This window comes from Mastomys coucha, unplaced genomic scaffold (genome assembly GCF_008632895.1).
Source record: "Mastomys coucha isolate ucsf_1 unplaced genomic scaffold, UCSF_Mcou_1 pScaffold21, whole genome shotgun sequence".
NCBI lineage: Eukaryota > Metazoa > Chordata > Mammalia > Rodentia > Muridae > Mastomys > Mastomys coucha.
In genome coordinates, this window is record NW_022196904.1 from 161,541,967 (window position 1) to 161,560,284 (window position 18,318).

The 18,318-nt window shown below is 44.1% G+C and overlaps 1 protein-coding gene across 1 annotated transcript in view; it reads right to left on the reverse strand.

Moving 5' to 3' along the window:
* The window catches only part of Gldc (glycine decarboxylase), an 83,749-nt gene that overhangs the window by 60,910 nt on the left and 4,521 nt on the right, over positions 1-18,318 (reverse strand). Inside the window, exon 3 of the mRNA XM_031390077.1 lies at positions 2,403-2,538. Within this exon, the coding sequence (XP_031245937.1) occupies positions 2,403-2,538 (136 nt within the window). The remainder of the gene's footprint in view (positions 1-2,402; positions 2,539-18,318) is intronic.

Here is an 18,318-nt window from a genome sequence, read left to right on the forward strand (position 1 = left end):
TAAAAAAAAAAAAAAGCTATCAAAGAGTGGCTGGGGAGGTGGTTCAGCAGTTAAGAGCACCTCTGCTTTTCCAGAGGACCAGGGCTCATTTCCCCACATCCATCTGGTGGCCACATCCATCTTAACTCCAGTTCCAGAGAGACTTTATGCCCTCTTCTGGCTTCTCTGGGCACCAGACATATATGTGGAGCAGAGAGGTACATATGGGTAAACACCCATACACATACAATTAAAACATTTTTTAAAGTATTTTTTTTAAAAGTTTTCAAAGTTGCCATGAAAGGGCTACTGTCATACACACAGAAGTTTGCCTCAGTCGAGGAGGGAGGAAAAGTGTTTAAAGCCATTTGCCTGAGGAACTGCAGGTGTTCCTCAGTGGTGTGAATACATGATTTCAATATCAGGTACCAAGAGGGATTAAAAGAGGGAAAGATGTGTGATCCATGGATGTGTCTTCATTGACATTAATTCAAATGCTTTCTTTTTCTAGATGCACTCTATCATATGTATTTTAAAAGGATCTGGGGCTGGAGAGATGGCTCAGCGGTTAAGAGCACTGACTGCTCTTCCAAAGGGTTCAAATCCCAGCAACCACATGGTGGCTCACAACCATCCATAATGAGATTTGAGGCCCTCTTCTGGGGTGTCTGAAGACAGCTACAGTGTACTTACATGTAATAAATAAATAAACCTTTAAAAAAAAGCATCTACATATCTAAAAAGGCTTATAGTTCTGCAGTAGGTTATTGGTAATACATTCAACATGACATTGGCTTTTACTCCTAAATAGCTAGTTTCCTCTGTTATCTGGGTTATGATTTTCTTTTAGAATCAGGGAAAAAGTAGGGGGCTTTCAGAAGGGGTCATAGAACTTATAAAAAGCTCATTTTAATCTTACTGCCCAGATTACAAACGCCAGAAAGCCACAAGGCAAATGCAGGTGTTGATATTAGTTATCGATGTCCTCAGCAATTGATACTTTGGGACAGTGGACCCCATGAAACGAGTTCTTGATCCAGTGGGCAGTTTCTTTTAGGAGCCCAAATGTTTGTATTCTTTCGAGTCTATGTGACCCATTTATTTTCACCTCACGTCACCGGAATTTGTTGGCTCCATCGCTATGGAAACCATTCAGAAGTGTAATGTGAAGTGTACCACCCATGTGTTCACAGCCCTCTATCAGCATGAACGGGGTGCAGTATCGTCGCTCTGGGGTTCTGACCAGCTTTTGGATAAGAATGCAAAACAACAATATTTAAAATGCGCCCAAAGCCGGAGGCTGAAAAACAGGGTATTGTCTCCCTCTCAAAACACTGGCTGCCCCCAAATTAATTAGCATACTCGCTCACAGCCAGAGAGAAATATGGCAGACATTCTGTATGGTCACTAAGAGCAAAGGCCACAGGCCAGAGCTCAGGCAGAGAATGCTGTAGCCCATTCATGGGCATCGACAGGCTTTTGAAGGGGCGGGGGATGGAGAAAGGCTATTTGCTTTTGAAATCAACCTTAGAGTTTACCATGCAAACTTTTACCAGAGCCACAGTGGAAAACAAGCCCTCAGCTAACCAAACACATTGGCAAGCACACTCATACACTGAAAAACTGAAACACTCTCTGTGGCTGGGCTTGCTTCCCTGTTCTCTTAGTAAAAAGGAGGTAGAGTACATAGCTGTGGAAACTCCCACGTGGGTAGAGAGCAGGCATGGAGGTGCCCACAGATCTGGTTCCTGTGAAGACGGGACAAGACCAGCGGGATAGCCCTGCAGGGAAAACCTGACAATCTGAGTTCCCCAGACCCCATGGCAGAAGAGGACTGACTCCTGAAAGTCGTCCTCTGACACATATAACTTCCCCGCCGCCAGGAGCAGGAAAGAGTTATCTGATTGGCAAGGGGTGATGGGAATAAGAAGCTGGCCACGCAAAGCACAGGCCCGTCCACAACACACATGTCCACATTCTCAGTAAAATGGCAGCAATAAAGCTGATGTTACGGCCTTCATTCTTCTGACACCATGACTTCGCTTCTGCCCACTCTGGACCAAGAAATGCGGAGATGAGTGGGATATGAGTATTGACACTTTAAAAACCCTGGCAAAAGACAAAAGTCTGAGATGCAATATTGACTAAGTTCGGACACAGCCTAAAATGCCGCAGGGTCTCTCCCAAAGAGGAATGAAGCCTTGTCCAAAAGCAGCACAGAGATCCAGGTTGATTCAGGAAGAGATCACCCGATCTGGACTTTATGCAAATGAAGGGGAAAGAATCTATTTCAACACCGGAAGAAATTTCCCAATCAGAAACCAGGTGGGTTCCTGGAGTTCCGAGGGTAGCAGAAGGCAGGTGTCAGTGTGTGACCCATGGGACACACGGGGAACACAGATCTAGTATTCCTGATACTTTACCATCCAGAATTCTCCAGTAAGTTTCGCAAAATGGTCTGGGGCACCGAGCAGTTATAATAGCCCATGCCAATATACGATCTCCAGATCTGGTTCTTGCTTGCAATGGCATGCAGGGTTTCAAGGATTTCATTCTCACCTGATTGTGGGGGAAAAGAGACAGGTTACTAGAGAAAATGCCCCAGCAAGGAGCTCCACTTATGTTACAAAAGCCTCTTGTTGTTTGAGTATTTGTATCAGGAGAACAGATATATAGAAAAATATAGTCCTCCATCCAACCATCAGCAAATAATACTGCACAGGGAAACCTGGTAGAAGGGCCCACAGATTCCTCAATATTAGTCCCTCATCGTTTTTCCATCTGTGTAGTATGTGCACATGTATGTGTGCACATGCGTATATAGGTGCACAAAAGCAAGAGATTGATACTTTCCTTGATCATGCTCCAATTTATTTTTGAGAGAGTCTCTTACTGAACCCAGAGCTCACTGATTCAGCTAAACTTCCTGGGCAACAAGCCCAAGAGATCTGTGTGTCTCAGCCTCTGGGACATGCTCGATCATGCTTAGCTTTTATGTGGGTGCTAGGGATCAAACACAGGTCGTCATGCTCTGTGACGGGCACTTTACCCACTGAGCCATTCCCCGATACTCATGATTTTTAACTCTTCTTCATTCAGCTCTCTCCCCCCCCTCTCTCTTTTTCCCTTTTTCCCCTTATCCCGTCCTCCATTCAGTTCTCTGTCTCTCTGAGACAACATCTCACTATGTAGCCTCCACTGGCTTGGAACTCAGTATGTAGACCATCCACCTACCTCCCCAGTGCTGGGACTAAAGGTTTACACCATCACGCTCAGCCTCTTTGTTCAACCAACTCAAGCAGTCACATTTATGCCTTATTTCCTCCATCTGAAATGGGACCCCATGCCTTCTTCTGGTGTGTCTGAAGACAGTGGTAGTGTACTCACATATATTAAATAAATAAATAAATAAAATAAAATAAAATAGCAGTAAGTGCTCCTAAGTACTGGGTCACTTCTCTTGCTCCTTTCTCTCTCTCTCTCTTTCTTTCTCTCTTCTTTTCTTTCAGTTGTCTTTTCAGTCTCTAGAGACAGGCAAGGACTCATGTAATACATAGCTTAAATTTTGTTTATAATTGTTCTATTAAACTGGTTATTTTCCTTGTCATTTAAAGAGCTATTAAAAAACAAAACAAAACAAAACACAAAAACCTAGTATCCAACAACATAAAGTAACAATCATAATAAAAGACTCACATGAACTCTCAGCTAGTGTTCCCATAAAGGGACCTAGTTAGTAAGGAATTAGAGAATTCTTGAATGCAGGAGATCCAATCACCTCCCAAATAATCCTAGGAACAGAATGACTCAAAAGCTCAGTAGGAGGGGAGATTAATTAGCAGCAGTTCCTGGCAGGCCAGCCAAGCTTCAATTAAGATCCTGTGCAAGATGGACAGGCCCCTGATCCACACTGCGCCATCCAGACAACGGTCCAGCTCTGAAATGAGAACAGTCCGACAGGATTTGCTGGTCAAATCAAGAGCTTAGCTCTTAGATGCTATGGAGTATTTTCTATTGGGAGAGACTCTGTATTATGGAGAGATTGTTCTATATAGGGTGTGGAGAGTCAACAGAGAGAAGATTGTGGTCTCCAGTTTAGCACCAGAGTCCAGGAGGGACATGGGAAAAAGGAGTAATGTCAAGTGGATTGTGTCTCCTAAAACAATACATCGCCAGTCAGAATCCTTGGTATCTTTGAATGCGACTTTGCTTGGATACTGAGACTTCACAGATAGATATACAATTAAAACAAGGTCAACTCGATAATTTTCATCTAATAATGTGGTTTTACAAGAACATGAGAATTTGGGCACCTTTGACATTCACTCAACAAGAACGTCATATTATGCATAGACCATAATGATGTATCTACAAGCCACGGAATGCCCTCAAGGACCAGAAGGCAGAGAGGGATGGGAGAGATTCTTCCTCAGAGCTCCAAGATGGAACCAACCTGTCAGCACCTTGAATTTGAACTCAGCCTAGGAGAACAAATGCCTTTTGCTTGAGTCATCTAGATTGTAGTAGGACACTTCGGCAACCTTAGCTGATCAATACAGGCATCTGCACAGACATTTTCTAGAGAGGCTGTAGGACAGCTGTCCCTCTGGACACTGAAACCATAGCCACAGGGTGGCTCCAGGTCTCACTTTCCAGAGCCCCCCATCTCCCCAAATTCATACAATATGAGGAGTCTACCACCAATCAGCCCAGATGGTCTAAAGGGGTTCATCTTTTGGCTCTACTTCTAGTTGCCACTATGTTCCTAAATGTATTAGAAACCAAAAGCCAGGCATAGTAGCACACATGGGGAGGCTAAGGCAAGAGCTTCAGAGTTGGAAGCTAATGTAGGCTGCACAGTAAGACTTTGTATCAAAAGAAAAGAAGACCAAAACCAAGAACAATCCAATCAATGCAGAGGCACAGGACTTTAGCACACCACCAAGGGTGACTTGGACAAATGTCACAGTCAACTATTCAGCCCAAAGTCTGCCCTGTCTCTAGCATAAGGGCATATAACTTTAATTCCAGCATCCTGGAGGCAGAGGCAGGAGGAGCTCTGTGTTTGGGGCCAGTCTGGTCTATGTAGTAAGTTCCAGCACAACCAAGACTACATAAAAGACCCTGTGTCAAGACAAATAAACAAGAAGAAAGCCCTGAGCATTGCTCGTTCATTCTCACAGTCAATATTAGGGACGCAGGAGATTCTTGAACTTATGACCCACAAATGGCTGAACTGAGATAACCAATTCAATTCTAACTGGCTCCATGTCTGGAAAAAATAACATAATGTTAATTGACTTGTTTAGAAATAACCAGGCAAACGTGCTTCTCACACAAGCCTGAAGACCTGAGTTTGATCCCCAGAACCCACGGTGGAAGGAGGGAACTGATTTGTGAAAGGTGTCCTTGACCATCACACATGTGCCCTGGCATGCATACACCTGCACTCATACACCAGACGCTGGCCACAGGAGATCCCTCCAGGTTTCCCCTGGTGAATTAGGTTTTGACACATTCAGCAAAGACCTGGGCAAAGCCCTCCATTTCAGTTTTCTCAGGAGAGTCTTGAAAGAACTGCAACAAAGAAACAGTTTCTGGGGCTGGAGAGATGGCTCAGAGGTTAAGAACACTGACTGCTCTTCTAAAGGTCCTGAGTTCAAATCCCAGCAACCACATGGTGTCTCACAACTATCTGTACAGCTACAGTGTACTCATATGCATAAAATAAATAAATTAATTAAAAAAAAAAAGAATGGTTTCAAATGTGACCAGTGAGTGTGGTTTCGATCTCAGGAAACCTTCTAGGCCTCACAGTTACTCAGACCGCCAACACTGATGGAGCAGGGCTTCTCTGTGAGGACACGCAAGCCTCACAGATGGGAAAATGGCTACTGGGCCAATATCCACAATTATGGACCCACATTTCCCGTTTAGTCAAATTATCTGAAAAATGCACTTGTGGTGTGCATATGTGCGCGCGCATGTGTGTGTGTGTGTGTGTGTGTGTGTGTGTGTGTGTGTGTGTGTATGCTACAGCACATGAATGGAGGTTAGAAGAAATTTTTATGAACTCAGTTCTCTCTCTTTACAGGGGTTCTTGGGAGTAAACCTAGGGCACAAGGGTGCTTACTAGGCCATCTTGCTGTCCCCAGAAATGTGTTTTAAAACTCAGATTCAGAGTCACAAGCAGGTCAGGATAGTGACAAGAGCTTTGGGATTCAATGTAGAACTCAAGAAGACTGCTGAACTGCAATCAACCATCGACCTCTTCCTGGAAGGAGCTCCGCTCTGGGTAGCTGGTCTTAGCTACTTTGTGGGTTCTCCTTTTCCCTACCCTTCACCCCCCACCCCGATTTCACTCCCTATCTAGGAGAGAAAGGATAGAGGGGACAGAGAGATTCTTTTTTTTCCCACTCTTTATCCCTCTCCTTGATTCCAGATCCTATCACTACATAGAAGAGAAAGAGGGATAGGAGAGAGAGAGATAGAGAAAGAGAGAGAGAGAGAGAGAATGCTTTGAATCTAATTTCTTTCTTTTCGTTTCTTGTTTGAGCACTACTGTTAACAAACTGCAACCAATCCCCATGAATAACAATAACCATTAACCTCACCTCCCAGGGCCCTAGCATTTATATACCCTCTGAAAAGTTCCCAGAATTCCAAACTTCACACAACTGCAGAGATTATCTGCAGCTGGCTAAACCATGCCTCTGCTAGAGCATGAGGCAAATCGTAGTCAGCTGCAGTGGGACAGTCCAAAGCTTCCCCACATCCCCACACCTGGGATTAAAATAAAAGCACATTTTTATAATATTCCTATGTTTTTAAAGAAATCAGAATTCCAAAGTTATCACTACAGCTGTGCTGTTTGGATTTTACTATCAGACCAGCAGTTATTTTCTCTTTTTACCTTCATTTTCTTTTCTCATAAGGTTTTCAGTTTTCTAGTCCTGTGATGATGGCCCTGGTTGTGTGTTCTCATTCCCAATGATACAAAAGACAGCTTTTATTATAGATCCGCAATGCAGGACCCTCCCAAGGAGCAGTATAAGGCAGGTGGGCCCGTTTCCCCAAGGACAGTAGTCTAGGATCCCTGGAAGAAGACAACACCCTCATTCTCAAATAAGTAGCAGCTCAAGTAGACCCGACAAGACCAGTTAAGAGACTAAATCCAATGACAGTCTTACAGGGGATAAGAGGTAGGGCTGTCTTTTCATTGACAAATGGAACATAGGAACTAAGATGGTACCTGGCACTTGAAAAAGAGCAGAAGGCATGTGGAGAAAATTATAATGTTTGACTTTAAAAAGGCAATTCAGCATAAATGAAGAACAGAGTCATTATACTCAGAAGCATGAAAATTCTTTTTAGTTGGGAGTTGATGGTGCATGCCTTTAATCCCAGCAATCAGGAAGCAGAGACAGGCAGATCTCCCTAAATTCAAGGGCAGCCTGGTCTGCAGAGCAAGTTCTAGGCCAGCCAGAACTGCATAGCAAGGTTCATCTCAAAACAAACAAACAAACAAACAAACAAACAAAACCCTCATGTGACATTCAAGTGAGAAAGCGTGATGCTACCTACCATGGGAGATCCTGACAATTTTGGAGACTCGGGACTCTTAACTAGAATAGTAAAGGAGCCTGAATTGTTCTTGTACAAGAAAACAAAACCTTTGATATACTGATGGGGAACATCTACCTCTAGTTGTTAGAGTATAGTTCCCATCTCTTTCTTCTGCATCCTCCCAGCTACCCACAGGAAAAGCCAAACTCATTATGTTCACATTGATTCTGAACATCCTATCTAGCTAGGGTCAATATGAATTCTTCCCCATTGTACTTATGCTCTACAGATGGTTTGTGTATGCTTGGCCCAGGGAGTGGCACTACTAGAAGGTATAGCCCTGTAACAGTAAGTGTCACTGTGGGCATGGACTCTAAGACCCTCATCCTAACTGCCTGGAAGCCAGTATTCTGCCAGCAGCCTTCAGATGAAGATGTAGAACTCTCAGCTCCTGCTGCACCATGCCTGACTAAACACTGCCAAGCTCCCACCTTGATGATAATGGACTGAACCTCTGAACCTATAAGCCAGCCCCAACTAGATGTTATCCTTATAAGAGTTGCCTTGGTCATGGTGTCTGTTCACAGCAGTAAAACCCTAACTTAGACATGCTCTCTTACTTTCAGTTGAACACAAAGGGAAGTAACAGAATGAGCTTTGCCCTACACATCACTTGTACCCTGGTGAGTGTGGACAGCCAGCCATGGTGTGGCTTGTGATTAACAGCTCTCAGAAGGCAGAGGCAGTAGGTTCTTAAGTTTGAGGCCAACCAAGGCTACAGGGCAAGACCCTGTCTCAAAAAGGAAATGACTGGCGTTATAGCTCAGTCATACAGCAATGCTGGGTTCTATCCCCATCACAGGGTATTATTAATGACGCCTGCACTGATTCCCAGCTCTCCGCTCTTGACTACTGCTAATGTGACTGAGCATCTTCAAGCTCCTGCTGCCTTGACTTCTGCACAATGACAGAATGTGGCTGAGAATTGTGAGGCGAATAGATCCCTCTCCCTTAAAGTCTTCTAGTCTTTATCACAGCATCTGGAAACAAAACTAAGACAGCACGTTCTTGGTCATGCTTCCTAAAGTGTGAATGCTGTGAGGGGTCGTTCCCACCCTCCCAGCCGCCGCTGCTGATCACACCTGAACTCCCCAGCAAGAAGCCCGAACACTGCTACGATAAAAATCTAAGCCCTCAGGCTTCCTCGCCCACACAGGAGAAAAGCTGCTCTCCAAATGCAGAGCTTGGTGTGTACAATGTTTCAGATGTCTTCTCACTGCTCTTATGTCTCATAGCAATTCATAAAAAGTCACTTGGGTGCATATGCAGAAGGGTCAAACCAGTGTCCTTAGGATCCCAGGGTTAGACACTATCTTGACATGTCCACATAGCAAGTGAAGGACAGGAAAGGAGAGAAAAGGGGAAAGTTCATAGACACATAGTCAGCGACGTATATCCTCAGTCCAGGCCAGTTGAAATGGAGCTGGGTGGAACCAGGCCTCCAAGTCTAAAATCTGGACCACAATCAAATCCAAGTAAAATTCCCACAGGAAGAATGCAATGCCCCTTCTTCATTTCTCATCTGCCTTGGAAAGTACAATTAAATAGCTAGGAAAGAAATTAAGACAGAACCAGGGAGGAAATAGCCATTAAACACCAGGAGGCCAGGCACAGTGCTTCATACCCTTACTGCTGGCATTTGGGAGACTGAGACAGAAGGATTACCATGAGTCTGAGGATAATTTAGGATACCTAGTTGAGTCAGAGGCCAGCCTGAGCTGCACAGTGAGATTCTGTTCTCACAAAACCAGAAAGAACCAGTTGGAGACAAGCTGCCGTGGTTTTTTTTTTTTTTTTTTAGATGCCTTCGGCCCTGCAGGGCTGCTGGACACCGCACACCCGATTGTGTACTTCCAACCGTGCAGCGGCTTAGGTGATCTTTTTCACATCTGAGCAGCTAGTTCTTTCCCTGTGGAACAAACACCTGCTTCTGACCTGTTTATTCCCTTGCCTCAGAGCATTACATAATGGCCTGGTCCTAATGGACAAAGAACAGAGTTCAGTGCCCTCTGGGCTCTGGTCTTCTGAGTCTCCAGGTGGGGAAGGGACTGCATTTCATCTTCTTGGAATTCATTGAGCACACCTCCTTCCCCCTTATGTAACTCCACAGGACAAAGACTTTCTTAGAGACGTTTCCTTGCCATGGGTGCCTAAAATATCCAGAAACTTGCACCAAATAAATCTTTTCGTTTTGAGACAGGGTCTCACTAGGAAGCTCTGACTAACCTGGAACTCTTGCTGTTTTAGACCAGCAAGAATGGCCTCACATTCACAGATATGCCCGTTTCCGCCTTCAGGTGCTGGGATTAAAGGTGTGCCTACACACCTAGTTCAAACAAATGTTTTATAACAGCATAGGTCTTAAACCCCTGGCACATTACTGTGGCTATTAAGATTTCTCAGATGAATGAATCTGTACAAGAAACACCCTGAAATGGACAGACAAGCTGCCTGAGTTAAGATGTGTATTGCGCCAAAGCACAGGCCTACTTGAACGCATGCTCTCCATCTGTAACACACGACAAAACCCTTTATTTTGATCTTTAATTGTATAGGAATACGCATTCATGACTCACTGTAACCCCCTAATCTGCAGATAACATTCCTGTAGTCCTACAGTGTTAAAACACACTGTTCACATAATGCTATTCCTTTTTCTTCCTTCTTTCCTTCCTTCTTTTCTTCCTTTCTTCTTCTTTCTCTCTTTCTCTTTTTCTTTCTTTTCTCTTTCTTTTTTCTTTTTTTGAGGTATGAGGGATTAAACAACATCCTTGTGTGTGCTAAGCAAGCGCTCTACCCCCAAACTACACCCTAAATGTTTAGTCTATATTTGTAAAGAACAAATACAAGATAGATGGGGTAGTACCTGCCTATATTATAGTCCTAGCACTTAAGCTGAGCCAGGAAGATTGCCCTACTCTGCTTCCAAGGCCAACTGGAACTAGCCAAAGTCTCAAGGAAACAAAACAACTGGGCTGGTAAAATGGCTGAGCCAGCAAAGGTGCTTGCTGGCAAGCCTGCTTGAATTCAATCCCTGGGACCCCCATGGAAGGAAAGAACCAACTAGCCTTCATACACATTCACACACAGACACACACACACACACACACACACACACACAAAATAGATAAATGTAATAGCAATGAAAAATAAACATACACTTGTTTGCACATAGAACATCTCTGAGATGATTCACAGAGAGCTGAGATCAGAGGGAGAGCTGAATCTCGCTTTCCCTTGAAAATATTGTGCGTTCTGGGTTTTGGACAATGCACTCATGTTACTTATGATAACAATTAAGTGAGGACATCATTTCCGGGATGCAGTTGGAAGGTAGATAGATGGGTGCGGCGCTCTCTGAATGACACCAGCAGCATCTGCACAGAGAACACAGTAAGCAGTGTCACAGCCTCCCCCTGACCCCCGATTTGTCACCCTCCTACACTTGGCCAGGCACTAAGAAAATCTCCAAGAAAGTCACCAGGACTGAAAACCAACATGCTCATATTTGCGTTTGCCCAGCCAATGCCACCAGTTGGAGAAAGGTCTTTCTTTGCCAGAGGCTGAAGGGAAAAGCTGGGGACAGACTGCAAGGGTGAAATTGTCTTGGCAGATTTTTCTTGCCAGCATGCATATCCCTGGCTTCAGAGCTATGTGGCAACCATGGGGGAGGGAGAAGAGGAAGTAGGCGGCAGGTGTCAACCACGATTGATATTTTATAAGAGATAGTTTATGTTATGATTTTCTGAGTAAAAGCCAGATTCAAATTCTGCCTAAAACTTAGCCTTTCTTTCACATCACCTAGTCATTTACAATACTTTTTTTTTTTAAATCTTACCCATAACCTCTTGGTGTTCATTCACCAGTCCAGGTACCTAATTGGTGTCAAGTTTCCTCCCTCGGAAGAGGAGGATTTTGTGATCAACTACTGTTCAATCATAGACTTTTTTTTCATTAAAGGAAACCAAACCAAACCAGATTCTCTGTCCACTGTGTAACGGAAACTGATGGAAGACCCTTAGCTACTGGCAATGAATCACTGTCTTAGTCTCATTTCTTGCTACATTGGTAAGAAAAAAAATACCCTGAATTTTAAGTGCAGCTTTAGGAAGATGAGTAAATCTGGCTCATAATTCCAGCCACAGCCACTGCAGGGAAGTCAAGGCACTGGAGACTTGGAGCAGCTAATCTCCTTACATCAACAGTCAGGAACAGAGAGCAATTCTTCAATGGTACAGGGCTCCCTGCCCATTTGCCAATCATCGGTTGACCTTTCAACTTCCAGTTAACGTCATCAAGATGACCTCTGCCCCGAGCCCTCCTATTCCCCTCTTAGACAGTTTGTTCTCGGGTGATTCTAGACAGTGTTGGGTTGACAACTGAAATAAAACTCAGTTACTAGGTGGCCAGGGCAATAGGAGCAACACGTAGTCCTGACCTCCTTTTACCCTATCCCAGCTTTCTTCCCTTCTCCCGGAATTGGTCAGACCAAATTCCAATGAGCAAGCCACTCCTCAAATCACCACCACCATCTATCTAAAGGAGTTGAGACTTGTCTCCTCTGTGTCCTGATGGCTCCTTCCTTCACAGGACAGAGTCCTCTGCAGTGGACCCTGCTCAACTGAAAGACACACGGCTTCAAGATCAACAGAACAGCAGCCACAGTGGCGTGGCGGAGAGAAGCTGGAGGGAGGTCGTATCTGTTGCTTTGTTCCTCAGACCCAGATCTCTCCTTTCTTGAGGAGGCCTTGTCAAGGCTTTCCCATTTTACTGTTTAAAAAAAAAAAAAAAAAAGAGAAACACTGCAGCTCACAATATTTATCTAGAACACCAGATGACCCACGGATTCATACTCAGGCCAGATGGTTAGGTTGAAATGAAAGTCTGTGGGGTTTGTTTCTCCTCTTTTCTGCCCAGGGCATGCTGTTATGCCCTGCAGAGCAAGAGCACAGGGGGAAGTGTATGTTCTAAGAGCTTAACTCAAACAGCTTGCCCTGCCTAAGGGAAAGACAGATGACAACTTTTTATAGATCAAAGGAACGGTCTATGGAGAGATCTGTGGCTTCATTTATAATCTCACCAAGTAATGAATTGTGATCTCTCTGCAGACAGGACCATGGTGGATTAAGAAGAGTTGTGTTACACTGAAGATCACCTAAGGTCTCACACACAGGTAGTTCTGCATGACTAGTAACTTCCCCGTCACAGAATCCGTAGTAGATTACTACAAAAATTGTTTTCCTAAATGGCTCAACTATATTCCTATAAGCAAAAGTTTTGAGAAGACATTTATAAATGGAAACTTGACACTATTAGAAAAATTCTATCAGTGCCTACAATAACTTTAGATTCAGAGATTTCATCTTTTCAGAGTTTAATAGTAAGCATTGAGAATCCATACTTACACTCCCTGATATAAAAATATCCTGGCCGGGCAGTGATGGTGCATGCCTTTAATCCCAGCACTTGGGAGGCAGAGGCAGGCAGATTTCTGAGTTCGAGGCCAGCCTGGTCTACAGAGTGAGTTCCAGAACAGCCAGAGCTATACAGAGAAACCCTGTCTCGAAAAACAAACAGGCAAACAAAATCCTGGGAATTATAAGCAAAAGAGGCCTGAACAGAGAAGGATGGCTCAGTGGTTATGAGCACCTGCTACTCTTAGAAAGGACCAGTGCTCAATTCCCATTACCCACACTCAAGTTCTAGGAAATCTCTGGCCTCCAAGGACACCCCCAAGTACACATACACATAAATTAAATTAACAAATAAATGTTTTGTTTTGGTTTTAGTCTTGGCTTTGAGGCAGGATCTCATTATGTACCTCTGGCAGTCCTGGAACTCACTATGTAGACCAGGCCAGCCTTGACTTACTACAATCTACCTGCTTCTGCCTCCCAAGTACTGAGATCAAAGGCATGAGCCACCATCTCTGGCCATAACTTATAAATAGATCGTACAAAGGGATCTAAAGCAAAGGCACGCGGAAGTAATGAGACACTCAGTGTATAGGCTTGTGATCTTACTTTCCTCAGAGCCTCTGCCTTTAGAATCGGCGCGCTGCTGGTGCCCTGGCTCCCTGTTCCATGAAGCTGCTCGTTGAACCTCTAGGCGCAAGGCGGATGAGCCTTTCCATCTTTTTCCAAACCCAGTGACCTGAGCTGACCGGCAGACCTTGAAGTCGCTGGCACTTGAAGGTTCCAGCCCTCAGCCTCAGCTGAACTTAGTGACCTCATTTCTCTTTCTTGCTCCTAGATCGTAAATGATGCCTGACAGAATCAACGCCATTCAACCTCAGCAAGCTCCCTCTGAGGGGTGACCTCCACTTTTACCACCTAGACAGAAGTGCTGACTTTTTGCAAACTTCACTTTTGCCTAATTCAGCCTTACTCTTCCTGTTTACAGTGAATGCCCGGCAAGCAGCACCCTAGGGGGCGCTCTTGATTCTGCGGACATTTTTCCTTCTTGGACCCAAGAGGGGTCTAAAATTCCACACAGGGCTACCGTGCTTGAGGAAAATTATATTCCTGACCCTGGTGACTCTACCCGACTTTTCCCCTCCACGTGTTCATTTTCCCCGCATTCTGGCTCTGTCTTTCTTCTCCGCAGTCCCTCATTCCGCAGGAAGTCACTGCGAAGCTCCGGAGCTCCCTAAGCTTTTCTACTCTTACCTTTTCTAGATTCGTACAGCCATCTCAGAGTCTCTGTGTTCAGTCTTCCTACCTCCGTTCCATTCTACCAGGATCAGAACTGCAGCAGCCTGAGGGCGCCTGTCATCCCCTGCTTCCATCTTGTGCATTTAGCATGGTCTCAGCGCCTGCTTTCAGGAAGAACTGAACTATCTCACATTTAACATACGCCACGCAACCTTTTTGGCTCTGAATCCTCCAGAGTGACATCTCATGCCTTGTTTTCCTTACTCCTCGACAACGAAATAGTCTGTTTACAGTTTATCCATCACTCCACAGATGGCCATGTGTTTGAGGATCACTTTCACCTCTGCCAACGCCATACTCTCTGTTTCCATCCTCTGCAGAATAGCCAGTATTTCTATCTTGCTGTCAGGGACCTTATTTTTATTACCACTTGACTCTAGTGTATCCAGTGCCCATGTGGCACCTTCCACCTTGTAACACCTCTCTTTATACTCCACGGGCACCTGCACTCAAATGCACTCCTGCCCCCTCTACTCACATGTGCTTTGTTTTGTTTTGTTTTTTATTTTTTATTTTTTATTTTTATTTTTATTTATTTATTTTTTTTATATTTTTTGAGACAGGGTTTCTCTGTTTAGCCCTGGCTGTCCTGGAACTCACTCTGTAGACCAGGCTGGCCTCGAACTCAGAGATCCGCCTGCCTCTGCCTCCCAAGTGCTGGGATTAAAGGCGTGCGCCACCACCGCCCGGCTTATTTTTTATTTTTTTGAGACAGGGTTTCTTTGTATAGCCCTGGCTGTCCTGGAACTCACTCTGTAGACCAAGCTGGCCTCAAACTCAGAAATCCGCCTGCCTCTGCCTCCCAAGTGCTGGGATTAAAGGCATGCGCCACCACCGCCCGGCGGATTACATATGCTTACTTAAAAAGAAAAAAAATTATATTTTGACATTTCTGTCAACAGTGTTGTCAGCGTGGTTTTATATATCAAAGCCCAGGAAAACTTAAACAAGCCTCTCAGTAAATGAGGATGGAAAGCTGACAGGAAACTATGGCCACAGACCTGGAAACTACAAACTCAAACATCTACTGGTAACCAATGCCACAGGAAAACACCAATTCAAAACCTAAAAAGCTAAATAGGCCAGGGGATTTCATGTAAGGACAAAGGTTTCTTCCTACCTCAGTGCTTTTCAAGGGTAACCCTGTATCAACAATGCTGCAAAAGTGATTTTGATAGCACTGAATGTTTTTGATGCTATTTAAAATTCACCATAAGTTAATATTATGTAGGGAGTATGAACAAATTGGGGAAGATGCAGCAGTTTTTCTTAAGGCAGTGAACTATCCTATCTAATCAAATGATCAGCACAGGTCATTCATTGTACAGTTCCAAACTCCTAGAACATACAGCATTATTATCCACTACTGCATAAGAAATCATGCTAATTCCCGAGTTAACTATGAACCATGAATAAACATGAATTGAGATAGATCCATGGGGCAAACATGATGGTGCACATCAAGTCTAGTATGCAGAAAGCTGAAACAAGACAACCACAAAGATGAGGTCATTGTGGGATGCGTAAGATGAAGGAGAGGAAGAAAGGAAAAAGTTATTCACTAACTGTACCAAACCAACCTCCGATCTGGTGAGAGGTGAGGCCAGAGATATACAGGAAATGTGTGGATACTGCACTGAAACCTTTATCAAAACCTAAATCTACAAAAATCTTTAAAATCCTTTATAAAAATGCACGAGTATTAGTATTTTTGCCTGCACATGTCTGTGTGTCACAAGCAAGCTTGGTAGCCAGAGGCCAGAAGAAATCACACAGACCCCGGGAACAGGAGCTGGAGGTGGCGCTAGGCTGTCAAAAGGGTGCTGAGCACCCAACTCCATCTCTCCCAAATCATCAGGTGCCCTTATTCACTAGTCTCTTTACATTCTTCTGGGCAAGTAAACACTAAGAAAACAGAAAACGTAAGACGGGCAGACGCAACCGAACCTCGTGGTAGCTCGCGAGGCCGGCAGCTTATTACTGCTTTAGAGAGACTGTTGAACTTGGCAAAATTTCTAACTAGCAATAGATAACCTATAGTTTTCTCAAGACAGTCCACTTCAAACAAACAAACAAAATTAAGGAATGTTACTTATGCGAAATAGTTTTTCTACTTATTTGTTTAATTTTAAGAGTTTGTCTGTGTAGCCTGGCTGTTCTGGAACTAGCTCTCTGTAGACCAGGCTGGCCTTGAACTAAGATCTGCCTGCCTCTGACTCCCAAGTACTGGGATTGAAGGCGTATGTGTGTACACTCCTGCATGTCAGAAAACAACCTGTATTTTCTCCTTCCATTTTGTAGGCTCTGGGGATTGATCAGACTTGGTTGCAACTACCCTTACACTCTTAGCCATCTCACCAGCCAATGAAACTTTTTTTTTTTTTTTTTACTGAGTTCGAGGCCAGCCTGGTCTACAGAGTGAGTTCCAGGACAGCCAGGGCTACACAGAGAAACCCTGTCTCGAGAAAACAAAAAATAAAAAAAAAAATTTTTTTTTTTAGATATATCTTTATTGATGCTAGATGGATTCCATGATCCTTGACGGAACTGGGCAAGATGGCTCAGACACTCCCAGCACCCAGGTCACGCAGGTCACAACCACTAACTCTAGTTCCAGGGAATCTAACACCCCTCTTTATACTCCAAGGGCGCCTGCACTCAAAGACACTCCTGCCTCTGTTGCATGTAATTAGTTAAAAAGAAAAAAAATTATATTTTGATATTTCTATCGACAGCATGGTCAGTGTGGTTTGATATGTCAAAACCTAAGAAACCTTAAAATATTTTAATGCTAAAAATAAACTTTATAAAGACTGGGAGTTATGGGCTTCCTGGCAGTCCTGAGGCTGTGGGTTCAAGTCCTAGCATTTCAAATGTCACCTCTAGCTCAGGAACGATCAGAGGGAGCCATATCTACTCACTCATCTCACATCGGAAGTGGCACCTGGGTGAGTACCTCTCATTAGCCCTTCTGTAGTGTCCTGGAAGCCAATAGCCCCCTGTTGGAACCGTACCCAAAGCCCCCTCAACGCCCCCCCCAACTCTAAAGATTTTCTATTGTCCAAAACTCCAGTCTAAGTGTTAAGTTCAGAATAAATAATCTTGACTTTGTTGTTTGGTTAGTTTTTTATCTAGTCCACAATCCTAGTTATAAATGAGGCAGATTTATCTCAGTTGGGAAGGATTAGGCGGAGCCAGCAATACCTGAGAGCCTGGGGCCGAGGGATCTCTAGGCAGGACTGACTGACTTGGGGAAGGATTGTGGCCTCACTCTCTGAGTGCTCAGACCAGCTAGAGACAACTTCACCCTCTGGGTGATAAAGCTATCACTTGCATCTGCATTGCACAATGCCCCTCCCCTTGATCACTGCCCTCCAGTAAACATTTATTTAAAAATTCATTCTGATGACACACCTTAGAACATTCAGTTCCCACGAGCCTCATCCGAGCGGATTCTGACAGCTCAGCGCCTCAGCTCCAGTTGAATAGTTTGAGCATCGGGAGGGTGGCTCTTCCCAAAGCATGCCCAGAAAAGCATTGTGTGGGCTTGTGTAAATTTTAATCTCGGTGGCATTTGGTTGGTTAGTTTGGGCTAGTTTAATCTGGCTCCTTCGAGGTGATGGGAAAGATTTACACAACAGAGCAGAACAACTAAAAACTCACTGGTTCGGTTTCTGAAGTACTTTTTAATTAACTATAACATTAATAGAGGAAACAAAAAATTAGGAGACAGCTTGTAGCATCCAGAGAAACCAATGCTCCTACTAAAATATAGTTTTTCCCTGATTTATTCACCGATTTATTATTAGTTTGGTGCAAGATTGCGGCTGAGGAGGGAAAGTCATCTGAGTGGAATAAAGCTGACAGGAGTTTGAGCTGAGACGTTTTGCTTGCTTCTCGAGTCACGACTTACTGAGAGACTGATAAAAGTATTTTTCAGGGGGACTGGGGGCAGCATTAGGAATGTGAATAAATAAATATTATCTTTCACTTTCTGTTT